Here is a 16,913-nt window from a genome sequence, read left to right as displayed (position 1 = left end):
ATTCCTTTTAACTCCAATTATCTCCATGAATCACTAGTCAGTCCTCCTTCAATCATCCTAGTGGATCTGCTTAATAATACCACAGGCTGAGTGGGATTGGGGTGAGGTGACCTTTTCAATCCTGATCCCACATAGAGCCCCTCATTGCCAGGCAAATCAACTTGGGAACAAGACTGAAAAGGCCATTTCCAAGTGGAAGTGGGATAACTGTTGACCTTTGACCTACTTCAATAAGCATTTATTAAAGTTTTTATTATGTTCAAGTCATTGTGCTATGTGTTAGGGATACAAAGGAAGAAAACCCAGCAAGTCTTGCCCTCAACGAGCCTGTACTTAGTTGGAACAACAAGCAATATCTCTGTATTCCCCACAAATGCATCCAGGGGAAGGAAGCTTACTAACTCAAGAAGCAGTCCGTTACATTTTTTGACAGCTCTAATTCAACCTAATTCTGTATAGCTTCAAAGGGTAAGAACCAGGAACCATGGGTTACATGTAAGCATGGTTACAGGGAATTGGATTTTTGCCTGATTTGTCCTCAAGCTAGGAAGATCGAGTTCCAGTCCTGCCTCCAATAACTACTAGCTGTGTAACCCTGAACAAGACACTTATGCTTTCTCAGGCTCAGTTTCTCCACCTGTAAAATGAGGGAATTAGTCTCAATAGCCCCTAAGGTCCATTCCAGCCCTAAATCTGTGATCCTAATCCCTCTTCCCAATAACATTCAGCTATGTGAACATGCCTATCATAACCCCTTGTCCCCATATTCCTTTCTCCCAACTACATATACCTCCTTTTCATTTGTCATAGGACAGGATTTTAGACCCCATCCCTTGCCTTTTTTAAATGCAGAGAGTGCAAGTGGGATTGTTATCTACCTACTTCTGGAAACTCTGTCTCAGCAAACATAGCCTGGGATTGAATTAGCTTTTTTGTTATCACATCACACTATAGTCTAGAGAATTAAGCCCCTAAGCCTGCTTAGCCGAATTCTCTCATGCAGTAGCTTGTGTTTTCAATGAAAAGGAAGGACTTTTATAAGATGACATTTAGTAGGAAGAAATAGTTTTGTTCCATCATTCCAGCTTGCTGATTTTTTTTATACTGATTCTACCATCCAACTCATTAACTCTCCCTCCCAGCTGTAAGAGTTGATAAACATGCCTTCTTTGTTTTCATTCAAATCATTGATGGAAAAAGTCAAGCTCGACTGGGCCAAAGGCAGATTGAAAGCAGAGAATTGCTGGAGGATGTTGGATCACACCTAAGAGGAAAGGAACATGCCAAAGCAAAGGAGAACACTCCAAAGGAGATTTTGACCCCTTAAGGAAATAGATAAAAATTCTTTTTTGCAGAGTTTCCAGGAAAAACACAATCATATTGCAAAGATAGTAGATAAAGAGCCCAGCCTTTCTGCTTTCAAGGACTAAAAAGTGAACTCATGCTTTCTGCATGAGAAGCCTGAGACAAAGTTACCCTCTCATGTCCCTTAGGATGTACCAGTGTACCTCAACCAGTAAAACTAGGAATGGAGATATACAAAAAGAAGCAAAGATGGTGCCCCCACTGGCAAGCTAATTGAAACAAAAGTAATATGAGCCTTAACAGTTCAAAGTTGAAAAAGATAATAGATTTTAGAGGTGTATGAAGGCTTACAGGTCATATAGCCCAATGCCCTCACTTTACAAATAAGAAAACTGAGGCCCAGAGAAAGAAAGAGCTGTATACGGATAGCAAGTAGCAGAGCTGGGATCTGAACTCTAGTTCTGTGATTTCATATTCAGTGCTCGTTTAGGTTTTAGAGAGATCTAATTCAGAGCTTACTAACCTGGAATCTGTGAACTTGTTTTAGAGATATGATGATAATTATATTTTAATGTAGTTGCTGCTTTCCTTGCTAGTCCTATGCATTTTATTTTATGCATTTAAAAACATTACTCTGACAAAGGGGCCACACACTTCCCCAAACTGCCCAAGGATTCCTTGGCACTAAAAAGGTTAAGATCCCCTGATCTTGTGCTATTCTCTTATTTTACAGAGGAAGAGACTCAAGTTCAGAGGTTGAATCTCCACCTTTGTGGGATTATCAGATTTATGTCTTACTTGCATTTTCTAGACAAGGGCCTCCATGACAGTTTGGCACCTGCCTACCTTCCCAGTCTTGCCTTATATTACTTCCCTTTATGCATTTTGTGTGCCAGCCAAGCAATCCTACTGACTCAAATGCTCAAACGCTCAAACCTCAAATTTCATCTCCTGACACCATGCCTTTGAACATGCTGTGCATTTCGCCTGGAATGCAGTCCCTCTTCACATCTACCATGAAGCATCCCTGGCCTTCTCAGGGGTTCAAGTGTTTGTTCTTCTGGAGGAAGTCTTCCTTGTTCCTTCCAGGTCTGAGTGTTATCTCTTCATATTATCATGTAAATACCCATTTACACATTGTGTCTCTTCCTCCATGTCTCCCTCCAAACTTTTGCAGGAAAATACATGCTCCTTGAGGGCAGAGACTGCTTTTAATATAAATTTTATAATGAGTTTAATTTAAATGCAGTGCCTTTCACTTGACAGGAGCTTAATAAATGTTTATTGGACCAGATTTGTGCATGTAGACAAGCCAATGATTGTGAAATCCAGGCTAGAAATTGACAATGGGATGAAACACATATGTTCTCCATGAGGCCGGGCCTCCCAGAGGAGCCAGGCCATTGGGCTGCCATGCTGGAGTTTGGCTTCGTACATATGCTCTTCACTGGGTTGATGTCAGTTATCTCTAACTGCCCCGTTAGTCTCAGCGGGAGAAGCAAAATATTAATGATCCAAGCCAGCTCTGCTGTCTGGTTGGATGGGTAACGGTCAAGCCTGCTCCAAGGGTCAAGACAGAAGAGGATAGAGCCTGCTATGCTCACAGCCTGCTTAAAAGCCCCATAAAATAATAGCTGGGTCAACTCAGTCTTGGTAATGTTATTTATGAAATGGTTGACTCTTCCTGGATCTGGGAGGCTGATTGTTAAACATCCCAGATGAAGCTGAGACTTCAAGCATTTATTTTGTGAGAAGAGCTGGAGCTCATATGGCAGCCACATGTTTAAACAATCCATTCAAAATCCCCTGAGCCTGATCAGAGATCCTTAGAAGAACAGAGTTTATAAATACACAATAATAGGATTAATGTTTCTGAATAGCCAGGCTCATTGTCATCTGCTGGCATTTCTAGCAGAATAGTTATTTCAAATACTTTAACAATCCAAAGATCCATTATTTCATTTATGTGAACACTCCTCGCATCTATCAATGCATCACCAAGGAGCTAAGTGCTTATTATATCCCAGGTGCTATTCAGGATAATGGGGATAGAAACGAAACCAACCCTGCCCTCAAAAAGCTTACAGTCTATCCAGGGAGAAAATGACTCTATAGATAAGTAGATACATAATAAACATAATATGTATGTGTATATATATATATATATATATATATATATATATATATATATATATATATACACACACACACACACACACACACATACATATATATGTATGTATACACACATATACACACATACACATATGTATATAAACTGAAATATAAAAATATATAAATATACAATAAAATAATAAATGCATAAAAATACAATATTTAAAATAAAAAGAATATATAAAGAGAATAAATACAAGCTAGTTAGGGAGGAGGACACTAGCATTTGGGGGACATGAAAGGTTTCATGTAGAAAGTAGTGCTTGGGTGGAGTTTGGAAGGAAGAGGTGAAAGGAAAAGGTGCAAGGGATGGCCAATGCAAAAGCATAGAGAAGGAAGATAGAGGTTGTATGTGAGGAACAGCAAAAAGGCCTCTTTTGGCCAGATCACAGCATATGGGAGGAGGAATAATGTCTAATATGGCTCAAAAAGAGATTGGAGCAAGCTTGTGAAGCCCTTTGAAAGACAAATGGAGGGTTTTAGACTTGATCCTAGAAGCAACAGAGAGTTAAAGAAATTTAGGCGGAGAGGTTTGTAACATGGTCTGACTTATGCTAATGGAAAATCATTTTGGCAGTGGCATTTTACACAAGAGGAAACTGAGGCCTGAGAATGTTGTGAGCTGCCCAAAGTCATGTAGAGAGCTGCTTTTTTATTAATCCTTCATGGATCACTCAATTACCCCAAGGACAAAGTGATTTGTTTCCCAGCCCATCTTCCCAACTCACCCCCATCCCTCATAGAGAAATGAAATCAAAAGAAAAGATTCTACAGACTTGTAGAATAATTGTCCTCCTGTTTTCCATTCTGGCCCTTAGCTCTAAGCCTACTTCTTTCCCAGGGGATTGGATAGTTTTGGTTAACAAAGACCTACTGATGCCAGAATTAATTATAACCAGTGATTTTTAGGCCCATGTATTCTGCTCTCCAAAGTCAATTCGAGCCCTCACTTTCCCAGCAACCTAGTGAGCTAGCCCAGAGCAGCATCCCCAGCCCATAATTGGCTACCTTACACAGATCAATTCAGCCTTGGCGCCGACATGTTTGCTGAAGGAAGATAGCCATTGTGTCCCTGAAAATGTTTCCTCTCCTTTGGGTAAATGGCTCATCCCTGGATTGTGCCAAAGGGAAGGGAGAATGAATGGGGGCCCCAAACAACTCTCATGCATGTCTCCCTAGTGTTTTTTAAAGGGCATTTGTTGTTTGGGAAAGAATTGGCTATTTGTGTTCATAAGGATAAATGCTCTTTGCTTTATTGGAAAGTATATTTGGCAGGGTTATTTACAATTTCGTAGCCCCGTGGAGCCCTCGCCCTTGAGACATTGACAGTGATCTATGGAGCTATTGTTGGTGCCTGCATGGCTGAAGAATGGAGAATGAAGATTAGAATCACTAGATAGCTTCATTCTCTGAATGAATGCAGAGGTGTCTCCAGTTTGAACCAACAGCTACGTTTATTACATGCCCACCATGTTCAATGGACTGGGCTTAGTACTTAGGGATATGATTGCAAATGAAGGGCAACATCTGCCCTCAATGAGCCTCCGATCTAAGGGGGGCCCTCTATAAGCTCCTATCAGTGCCCTGTGCCTGCCTCCCTGCCCACAGAAATGTCCAAGAATGAAGCAAACAGTCATCTTCTGCGTGTGAGTAATTGGAAGCAAGGAAGGCTTCCAATGCAATGGGCAGACTCACATGGGAAGACATACACCAGAGTTACAAAGGATGAGAGGCCATGGATACCATATGGTCTCTGATATTGGAGGGAATCAGTTACCTAATGCTACCACAAATCCAACTGGGGAGGGCAGTGTGGTGGAGTGGGAATATTGCTAGATTTGGAGTTAGGAAGGCCTTGGTTCCAATCTCACCTTAGACAGAGGAACTGTGTGACCCTGGGAAAGTCCCCTTGAACCTCAGTTTCCCTCACCTGTAAAGTGCAGATAGTCAAGATTGGCAGTGGCAATGCTTTCCTCAAAGAGTTGTGGCAAAGCACCGCGGGATGAACATTACATTGGGAGTCACATCCCCCTTCTGTCATTTACCCACCTATATGACCTTGAGCAAATCACCATCAATTCTCCAAGCCTCCATTTCACTCTCTGTAAAATGGAAAGGTTGAATGCGGCAAACTCTGAAGCTCCTTCTAGCCTCAAACTATGACCCAAAGGCTCCAATGGGTCATTTGGTGGTGATAATAGTAAATAGGGCAGCTAGGTGGCACAATGGATAAAACACTGAGCCTGGAGCCAGGAAAGATCTAAGTTCAAATCTGGCCTCAGATACTTACTAGCTGTAACATTGGGCAAGTCACTTCACCCTGTCTGCCTCAGTTTCCTCATCTTTCAAATGAGCTGGAGAAGGAAATGGCAAACCACTCGAATTTCTTTGCCAAGAAAACCCCACATGGGGTCACAGAGTCAGATATGATTGAACAATAAATATGGTGGTAGTGGATAGAGCACTGAGCTTAGAGCTAGGAGGGCATCACTTTTGAATCTTGCCTTACATGTAATACCAATGTGACTATAGAAAGTCTTTCAATGTCTCACCCTCAGTTTTCTGTAAAATGGGAATGACAAGATCATCTGCCTCACTAAGTTATTGTTAAGGAATTCTACAATATATGGAAAGTACTTTGCAAGCTTTAGATTGCTGCTTTAGGCATTACAATCGCTTTAGGTATTGTTATTATTATTATTATTATTTAGGCATATGTTATTATTGTTATTATTATGGTTTCAAACTTTGAAACCATGTATATGTATATGTACATATATGTCAGTTTTTACCAATAAATGAGATCATTGTAGATCATTTATGCAACTTTATAAATAGCTTTTAGGTGGGGATAAAATATTTTTCCTTAGGAGTAGCCTTATCCCTAAAGTATTTTTGCATCCTCTGGCAGCAGTGATGATCTCTGGTAGTGTAATAGGAAGAGCTCTAGCATCAGAGGATGTGGGTTCAAATCCCAGCTCTGCCTTTTGTTTTCTTTGACCGTGGAAAAGTCATTTTTTTACTGAGCCTCAGTTTCTTCATCTGCAAAAGAAGAGTTATACTTGATATTTTCTGAAAATCCTTCCAAATCTAAACCCTGTGACACAATTGGAGGAAGGCCTCATTAATTCAGACTCTTTTAATGAACAACTAGTAGTGCATGCAGACACGGTATACTGGTAGATCAGACAGACATGGAGCGTTTGTCAGCCCTCCGGCCATTGGAGTTGGCACGCAATTAAATAAAATACGTAAGTGGTGGCAGGAACAAAGAAGGAAGAGCCAGGCTGTATGGCTTAGAGAATTCATTCATTCATTCATTCATTCAACAATGATTTATTGAATGCCCACTATGTGCAATAATAAATAGGAAATAGTAGATATAGAATAATATATAGTCCTTGTCCTCATGGAGTTTTCAGTCTAGCAAGAGTTGTGGCACATGCATAAACATGTAAGTGATTATAAAATGAGTCCTGTACCAATGTTCCCTTCCAGTGTTTCATCACAATGGGAGGTCACCCTGGATTTTCAAAAGTGCTGCCAAGTAGAGGCCAAGACCTGCTGGGTGCTAAAAAAAAACAAAGACAAACATCAAGTCTTCCAGAATGGGTTTGTTGGTGGCCCAAAGACCAGCCTAGCTAAGTTCAGAGAGGTTCATTGCCCAATAGCCCTCAAGGTGTTGAGTTTTTTGGCTATAGCTAGACTTGATGACCCTCTCCCAAGGCAGAGGGGCTGTGAGCAATGTCAACAGAGGGAGAGTCCACAACTGACTAACCAAGGAGGCCAGAAGAGCCCAAGTGTCCAACAGCTGCAAGGCAGAACAGAACAGAATGAGGTAAGAGAAGAACAGGGTGCTAGGTGAGCCTGAGGAAGAAAAGCTCGGTTCCCTCTGCACTTAGCACACTGCTGGGCATATAGTGGGTGCTTAAGCAATGTTTATTGACTGATTGATTGATTTGGGTGGATGGAGGCTAGAACCAAAGAAGTCTTTGCAGAGAAGGTGACAGAATGAAGGCTGGTTTGTGAAGGACTGGTAGGATTTCCACAGACAAAGATGAGTGGAGAGGAGGTGTGTATTCTGGGTGTAATGGAATGGTATGACCAAAAACTAGACATACTTCAATGAGTAATCAGCTCACGGTAGGTAGGGGTGGGGAGTACTGGTTCTGGGGAGGCAATCCTATCAAAGGAAAAAAGCTGAACAGCCTGTGTTTTGTGTCTTCCTGTTTTTCCTTTCAGTGCCCCCCCCAAACCCCTGTTGGCTCTCCTTTCTCCCAGGGTTGTTGTGGGGAAAGTGCTTTGTTTAAAAAAACAAAAAAGAAAGAAATGTGACCTGTTACTATTATTTACTCGTAAAAGCCTGTGCGGGGGGGGGGGGGGGGGCGGCGGTGTACATTATCCAAATAAAAAACAGTACAAATAATAATGATACAATTAATTAATAATAATAAATAATCATTGCTGGCATTTTTATTACATTCTATGGTTTGCAAAGAACTTTTCGTGTCCAGTATCATTTTATCCACATAATAGTCCAAGGTTGTTGAGGGAGCTGCTCTTATCAACGCCATTTTACAAATGAGTAAAACTAGCCTTCTTGGAATGAGCATGTATAACTGTTTCCAATCATCAAAACCACTTAAATTTTTAGACATAGAAATGTTCTAATCACAAATTCAATGAATATATATATTTTTTTTTCATTGAAGTATGTCTCAAATATACTGCCACCAGACTTTGAAGTAATAAAGTATTATCTAATTCAGCTATTCACTTGTTCTGCTAGCCCTCCCTCTCAAGGCTGCCAAGTAGAAAGACCATTGGACTATTAATCAGGAGACAAAGATTCATCTGATCATTTGGCATTTATTAAGTACCTGCTATGTGCAAGGCATTATGCCAGGCACTGGGGTCCCAAAGATTTTTTTTTTAAGAAAAGCATTGTCCTTGGCTTTAAGAGCTTTGCAGTTAATAAATTCTAAACCCGGCTCTGTCCTCTCAGTTGCACCCATGAGGAAGTCACTTTAACTCTCTGGGCCTCAGTTTCTACTCCTGTAAAATAAGGCATAGATGACCTTTAAGGTGCCTTCTGGCTATGACCTAAGACTGTGTTCTGAGGTTCCTCCCAGCTCTAATTTTGTGTCTCTGTGACTCATTTATTCCCAAGCAGGATGCCTTTGTTGTATTTGTTATCATGCTTAGGTTAAGCTATCACCTGTTTCCCAAAGGAAGAGAAAGAAAGAGAGAGAGAGAGAGAGAGAGAGAGAGAGAGAGAGAGAGAGAGAGAGAGAGAGAGAAAGTGCCCCTTTCCCAAATGGTAGCTCTGTGTTCATAAGAGCCCTGTTAGGAGAGAGAGAGAGAGAGAGAGAGAGAGAGAGAGAGAGAGAGAGAGCTCTGTTGGGACACGTGACCCACATTGCCAATTTTACAAAGCAGGGACCAGAAAAGCATCCTTCCCCAAGTCACAGAAGATGTCATTATAAAGCTGGAAATTGATATTTTCTCTCTTAACTCTTAGTCTTATATTCCCTCCATGAAAGAGTACCAACTTTTTCGTTTTACTGGAGAATTCTGGAGGAAGACTTTATTTTAAAAATTGTATTATAAAAACAAATGCACTAAGCACTCAGGACCTAATTCAGGGCTAGCAGAACAAGTGAAAACATCTAATGAATCTCTGGCCCTTTTAACAGCCCAATAACTTAGAGGCAGCTGGATGGGAGAGCACAGAGAGCTGGATTGGGAATGAGGAAGACCTGAGCTTGAACCCTGCCCCAGACACTCACTAGGCTGTGTGGCCCTGGAAAAGTCATTTAAACATTCTGCTTCAGTTTCTTTATCTGTAAAACAGGAGGTGGTACTATCAACTTTCATCCAGGGTTATTTTGAGGATCAGATGATAGAGAGATAGAAAGATAGAGACAGAGCTATACACACACATATAACACATACTCACATACATATATACATACACATCTATATCTACATGTCCATAGATCTATATACACACATATACATATACACACATCTATATACATACATATCTATACCTATACATATCTATATACATACCCACCCACATATGTACACACATAGCCTTTTACATATATAGGTATATTTAGTTATATGTGTAAAATGCCATGATTAATATATGCACACACACTTACATGCATAATATTTTACACATATAATATATATAGATATAGATATACATATACACACATACATGTAAAATGCTATGATTAATATATATATATGTGCACATATATGCACAAATTTTTACCTATATGTGTATGTATATATATATATGTACATATATATATATATATGTGCAAAATGCTATGTAAGCCATAAAGTATTATGTAAATGCTTACTATTAGTAGCAGTAGTAGTAGGAAGACCTGAATTTGAATTCGGTCACTAGCTTTGAGACCCTGAGCAGGTTACCTCATCTCAATCTGCTTTGGTTTCCTCATCTGTAAAATGAGGACAATAATAGCACCTATGTCATAGGGTTGTTGTGAGGATGAAAATCGGGTATTTGTAAGTTGCTTTGCACACCTTAAGGCATTATGTAAATGCTAGCTGTTGTTGTGGTATAGTAGTTGTAGTAGTAGTAGTAGTGGTGGTGGTGGTGGTGGTGGTAGTAGTAGTAGTAATAGTAGTATCCAGAAGAGCTAACCATATGGGTAAAGCCATTTGTCTTTAATGGGATAGGTATACTGGGGCTCCATTTGAGGAGCTAAATCCCATCATGTACTTTTTCAATGTGTTTTCCTTTGTCTTTTCTGTTCTGTAGGTATTCTCCCCTGGGTATTGCCTGCCTCATTTGTGGGAAAATCATTGCCATCAAGGACTTGGAAGTGGTCGCCAGACAACTGGGGATGTACATGGTCACCGTGATTGTGGGTCTCATCATTCACGGAGGCATCTTCCTCCCTTTGCTTTACTTTGTGGTGACCAGGAAAAACCCTTTCTCCTTTTTTGCTGGTATTTTTCAGGCCTGGATCACAGCCCTGGGCACAGCTTCCAGGTAGAGGATGCAAGAAGTCATTTCTCTTTCTGTCTCCATCCTTTTCCCTGACCCCCATGTCACTGGCTTCCCCTGTCTCTTGAATCTTTTGTCATAAGGACCAATCAGAGCTCTTATTAGAGAAGAATGGCTTTGTAAAAAGGAAGTGACTGAGCAAGGCTTGATTCAAACCAAGAGCCTCTGGCTATTTTAAGGGATTATATTAATAAGTCAAGTATCTGTGAATTCATTTGGTGTAAGAATTCCCTCCCTTGATGATGAAAATCAAAATCACAGAATTTTAAAGTTAGAAAAAATCTCAATGACCATCAAAATCCAACTCAAATACAGTGAGTCCCATCTGTAACTTAATAAAGAATCTTAGAAAGTCACCTAAGGCACAGAGAGTTTGGGTTCCTTATCCATGGTCACACAGTTAGTAAGAAGAGTTAGAGACAAGATTCAAACCCGGGTCTTCCTGACTCCAAATCCAGCACTCTCCATTCTGCCTTTGCTGCCTTTCTAGGAATGTTTCAAGGAAATGTTCACTAGAAAGAAATGAATCCTGGCTAATAGTTCTTTACTAATATTTTACACAATATAAAACTCCGATATGTCCATGCTCAATTGATATGAAGATTTCCAAGTGAAATTGTAACTTTCACTTGGACTACTTGGTTTCCCCTTATGGCCCTCCCCTCCCACCACCTCTCTCTCTCTCTCCCTCTCCCTCTCTCATTTTATCTCCTTTTTAAAATTTTAAGTTGTTAACAAACGACATTGAACATCAGCAAATATACTTGCTTAGTAATGATTTAGATTTAAAATAATAAATTGTGTAGCACCCCTCTTTTATATACCATCAATAGGAATGACCAATCTCCTCAGTCAATCACTTTGGTTTTAGCTTGGGTTCTTTCTTGACCCAGAAAAAGAGATTCACACTATATAAAGGAATCAGAGGTTGCAAGCCATGTCTAATTAGTATTTAAAACTTCACCACATCCTGTTGATTGATTTATTCGAGTAGGAGAGGAAGCATAAGGTATGATGAAAACTTTCCAGTCATTCCTTCTGAGTCCCTATATGGGGCTGTTTTGTTTGTCCATTCACTTCATTTAGTTTATTATTATTATTTAGAACACAGATTTTATTCCTTTTTTCAGTTCCAAATTATCTTTCTCCCTCTCTTTTCCCCATCCCATGAAAAGGCAAAGAGAAACAAAACCTATTAAAAATTCTCATATGTAGCCCATTCTCCTCATTTTTCTTTTTCCCTTTGCATTATTTCACAAATCTTTCTGTACTGAGTTCTTTGTATTCCTCATGTGAGCTGGTCTTCATTACACTATAAAATTCCATTGCATTGAAGTTCCACAATTTATTTAAACATTCCTCTGCTACTAGATTTTTTTTTTGCTGGTTTCCAGGATTTTGCAATTATGAATAACACCACCATGAAAATCTTTGAACAGACAGTTCTTCTTTGTTGTTTTGGCTAATGCTATCAGAGACAACAATGGAATTATTGGGTCATGTCCCTATTAAAAAAAAAAAAGCCTTCCAGAAGTCTGTCATGAAATGTTATTTTCTCAACTCTGAAACTCCCCAAATACATCTTCTTGGAAAATGCTCTGTTAGCAATGCCCCATTGCTTTGACTTTCTGAAGAGGGATTCTTCCAAAGCAGGGGAACAGATTCTGAGTATACAAAAAGGCTAGGATAACACACTTGGGCATCTTTTAGAGACAAATCTGCTACCTTGCCTCCTGATGGGTTGTCTGAACTCCATATGAACTTCCAATTTGCAGCCAGAATGAATTTCTCATGGGTATATGTGATATTAATAGAGGAGAGACTCTTCACTTGCCAGACGAACCTCATGTGGAAGAAATCCAAGAGATCTTCCAATCATTTCATGGGTTGGATTTTATATTTTAAATTACCAGGTATTTGCTTTACCAGTGGTTTCCAAAATGGTGATGATAGTAAGCCTGTGACAAATGACCTTTCCTTGCCTGTGTATGTAGGTCTACAGAATTTGAGTTGAGTTAAAATCCCACCTACTACTAATGTGGCCTTGGACAAGTCACTTTACCTCTATTGGCATCTGTAACCGCCTTTGTAAAATGAGAGTGTTTTATGAGATCACCTCTATAGTATGTTACCTGTCTAAATCTATGATGAACCATCACAAAATGGGACAGGGATTGGGTCAGGCGAGGAAGAATGGAATGTGGTATAGCATTATTTATTCCCCAAATCACAGAGAGCTGAACTGAGGGTTTTTGCTTTCTACATTAGTGTCTAGTTCAAGGTTCACCAGTTTGTCTGCCAGAGAAGACTATGTTCAGGTTTTCCTTAACCAACTTGGAAGATGAGCATTCAGTGTCTTCACAAGGCCCAGACAGGAGTAATAACCAGTTAGCAAGCCTGATTCTGATGGCATCATAACAAATCCATGGAAGTGAAATCAATAGGGTTTGGGATCAGGGATAATAGAAGGTTGCAGGAGAACATGAAAAACTACCCATGTGACCTGAATGTCTAGAACTGTGCTGTCAATTCCAAATTAATTGTGGAACATCTTAGGACTTTTTTCCTCTGTTGCTTCTGGGCCTTGGAAACTTCCAACATGCCTTAGTATCTCTAATCATAAAGCTTCTAGCTATGCCTATGACAGAAAATTAGTGGCTCCAAGGAACTATCTTCTGATTAATTACTGGTTTGGTTCAAAAATTCCAAAATCATTACTTGCCCTTTTCTCTGGTATTACTGTTGGGAACTAAGTGATGATTCATCATTATTAACTCATCATCATCATCATCATCATAGTTGTGATTGATATACCCCTTTAAGAGCTGTAAAGCTTTTTACATAAGTTTTCTAATTAGGTCCTCCAAATAGCCTTGTGAAAGAGGAGAGGTATGATTTTCCAGATGAGGAAATTGATGCTCAAAGATGTGAAAGTACTTCTATAGAATTAGAGTTGTATGGCAGAAAGAGAAGTAGCTTTGGAGTCAGATGACCATCTCTTATGTTTATTATCTCTGTGACCTTGAGTAGGTCAAATCATCTTTTTGGGCCTCAATTTCCTCTTCTGTAAAAATCAAAGTGTTGCCTAGATGGCCTCTGAGGTCTCTTCCAGATCTAGGTCTATGACACTAGTGTATCCTATCTTAGGGTTAGACCTGGAAAGGAGCATAGAGGCCCTCTAGTCTAATATCCTCATTTTTACAAAGGGGAAAACCAAGGCCCAGAGTGATGGAGTTACACAGATGGTAAGTGGCAGGGTCAGGATGAGAAGCCAGTTTCTTTCCAAATCATTCACTGTTTCCATTGCAACCTTCATTTTTTTCCTTAAAAATTAGTATTTAGCTAGAATTTCCTTGAGGGAATCTGGTGTGTCAGGAATTGCATACTAAACATCAGCCCATTGGTATTTAACCCTCACGGTCACAGCAGAAAGGACCAAGCCCTCAGACGGTCGGATCAGTGTTCTTTGTACTCTCAGCAGCTTGTATACCGCATCAGGAAATCAAGTACGTTTGACTGCTTTTTCTCAATGGGATGCAACTAGGCGGCTCTGCACGAAGGATGCCAGAAGAATGGAGGCCCAGAAGTGACCTCCTAAAATTGGAGTTGTCAAAAGCAATTAGGAGAGACAATACCCAACAACGTGAAAACATCAGCAACATGGTGACCCTGCTATTGGGCCATTTGGATTGTGATCTGTTTCCTTGACTTGCAGCAAGAACTGGAATGATAAAGAGCTTCAGCTCTTCCATATATAGGAACCGGACATGTTTTACCCTGGAGAAGAGAAGAAAGGAGACAGGATAGCTGACTTCAATTATAAGAAGGGCTGTCTAGTAGATGAAGGCTTGGGCTCACTCACTCCCACCGGGCTCAGAACCAAGAGTGATCAATGGAAACTGCAAAGAAATAAATTTAGACTGGATGTCAGGGGAAAAATCTGCCTACTCATTAGTGTTCTTCAAAAGTGAAGTGGGCTTCCTCAGGAGGCTGGGATTCATCAGCGTAGGTCTTGAAGCGAAAGTTGGAAGCCTATTTGTTGGATAGACTATAGCATAGCTCCTCGGTCAGATATGGGTATGAATAAATGGGCTCTGAGATCCCTTCTTAGTCTGAGATTCTATAAACTCACACAAGCCTTCAGTTCAGGAGGGAGCTAAAGGCAACCACATGCTATTTGGAATGATTTTTCTTCTGTTTCTCCTCTCAATTAAATGCACCCAGTACAAAGATGAGAGCTCTTGCTTTCTTACTCTCTCATTTTCCAAAGTCTATTGGATCATTGCGTAGCCCTTGGGTGACACTATGTACCAGTGAGTGAAATAATGAGAACTAATGGACACCAATGGGCCCCTGAGTGGCCTCAGGCTTATATATTTCCAGGATCTCCCTGCTGTGAGGCCTTCTCTGGATAATCATTCTGCATGATTGCATTTAGCTCTTATCTGATGGGTTGTGTGTGTCTGTATGTGTAGCGAGAGGGATGCAGAAATAAAAGATGATATCTCATTAAAATACCAAGAGGCAGGTAGAAGAAAATTATCTCTATCCTAATTAGGCCAGGCTTTAAAGATAAGGCTTCCTGTTATGAGATAGCTCTAAATGGAGCTTTATAGCCTCTAAAGCACAGATAGATAGGGATAGAATGACTTCTCATACCCTTCTCTGGGCATGAGAAGTCAGGAAAATGGTAAATACTCCCAGCTGGCTTGGCAGATGCATTAAGACCAACTAGTGTATTATTCCAGAATCATAAATGTGGAATAGGAGGGACTCAGAGACGATTTAGCCCTGCCCTCTCATTTTACAGATAAAGGGACTGTAAACTGGAGAAGTCATGCAACTTGCCCACATCTTAGGCATAGGCTATAAAATTTCAACCCAAGCCTATGAACTCCAAAGCTAATGCTTTCACCACTGCCTTCCTCAGAACCATCCTTCATCTTCCCTAAGGATGCAGTGACTAGTCCTAGAATCTCAGTGTACGAAAGGACCACCAACTCCAACCTACACTTTGACAAGATTCTCTTACAGTACATTCAGCACATGGTCATCCAGCATTTGTCTGAAGACTTCCAAGGTGAGCCGCTCACTTGGGCAAAAGGGCAGCCACCAGTTCTAATTCTTAAATATATCCAGACAGAATCCCTGGAGTTCAGAATTGGAAGGAACTTCAGAGGCTTTTCTAGCCAGCCCATTTCCCCCAAAGGAATCCCCACTACAGTGTATCAGAGAAGTGGTCCTCCAGCCTAGATGTGAAGACCTAGTGAAAAGAAACTCATCACTCTGGAGACATCCTCCTTGTGAACAGCTGCAATCATTAGGAATTCTGTCATCAAGCCCAAATCTGCCTCTGGGGCCAAGCAGGAGAAGTCCAGTCCTTGTTTTTCCTCTCTCATCTTTGCGATGGCCTACATCCAAATACTCTGAATGTTGGAAGAGAAAAATATACTACCCAAAAAGACAGTACAGCATAGCAGAGAAAACATTGGACCGAGGACGAGGGGCTGAGTTCCGGTCCCAGCTCTTCCTCTCAGGACAAAGTCACTTCCCATCTCTGTGCCTCAGATTACTAATTTGTAAAAAGAGACTCCCGGAGTGGGAGACCTCTAAGACACACGTCCTATTTCTAAATCCATGACCTAGGATCACAACCTCTTTGAGCCTCAATTTCCTTACCCATAAAAAAGGAACATACATGTTAGACCTCATAGGTCCTTGCAGGGTTCACATATATATGAAGTATTTTTGGCACCACATAAATGTCAATTATTATTTTTCACTTGATAACAGAGAACCAGGTTGGCATAATAAAGAGCTGTCCTTAAGGGCAAATCAAGCACATCTGAAACACATAGGTTACGTGACCATCAGTAAGTCACATAGACTCTCAACTGCCCCAGACAACTCTCTCTCAGACAGAAATTCCTAACCGTTTTGTGTGTCCTGAACTCCTTTGGTGAGACCTATGAAGCCGTTCTCAGAATAAGGTGTTTCAATGCACGAAAGAAAATACATTGGATTACAAAGGAAACAATTATATTGAAATGCAGTTACCAACATATATGTTTGTATTTTAATAAAATTTTAGCTAATAGTTTATATTTATGTTTATATATTTCATAAATATGTTTGCATATTTAATATATATATGCAACTACATAAATATATCATATAAATATATTTCTGCATACAATTAAATTGTTAAATATTTTATATTCCTATATTTTATAAATATATTCATATGTACATATAAACATATAAGCACAGTACATAAATATATGCATGCATATAATAAAACACTTTAAATATTGTATATTTTTATAAAATATATTTAATATATGCACATATAAATGTATAAACATAATATATTTATACATAT

General features: G+C 39.9%; 1 protein-coding gene across 1 annotated transcript in view; it reads left to right on the top strand.

The window, feature by feature from the left end:
• The window catches only part of SLC1A2 (solute carrier family 1 member 2), a 172,318-nt gene that overhangs the window by 118,062 nt on the left and 37,343 nt on the right, over positions 1-16,913 (top strand). Inside the window, 1 exon segment of the mRNA XM_020963926.2 lies at positions 10,283-10,516. Within this exon segment, the coding sequence (XP_020819585.1) occupies positions 10,283-10,516 (234 nt within the window).

This window comes from Phascolarctos cinereus, unplaced genomic scaffold (genome assembly GCF_003287225.1).
Source record: "Phascolarctos cinereus isolate Bilbo 61053 unplaced genomic scaffold, phaCin_HiC Scaffold_9;HRSCAF=440, whole genome shotgun sequence".
Lineage (NCBI taxonomy): Eukaryota > Metazoa > Chordata > Mammalia > Diprotodontia > Phascolarctidae > Phascolarctos > Phascolarctos cinereus.
The sequence above is the reverse complement of the archived record's forward strand: the minus strand, read 5'-3'. Positions and strand labels throughout refer to the sequence as shown.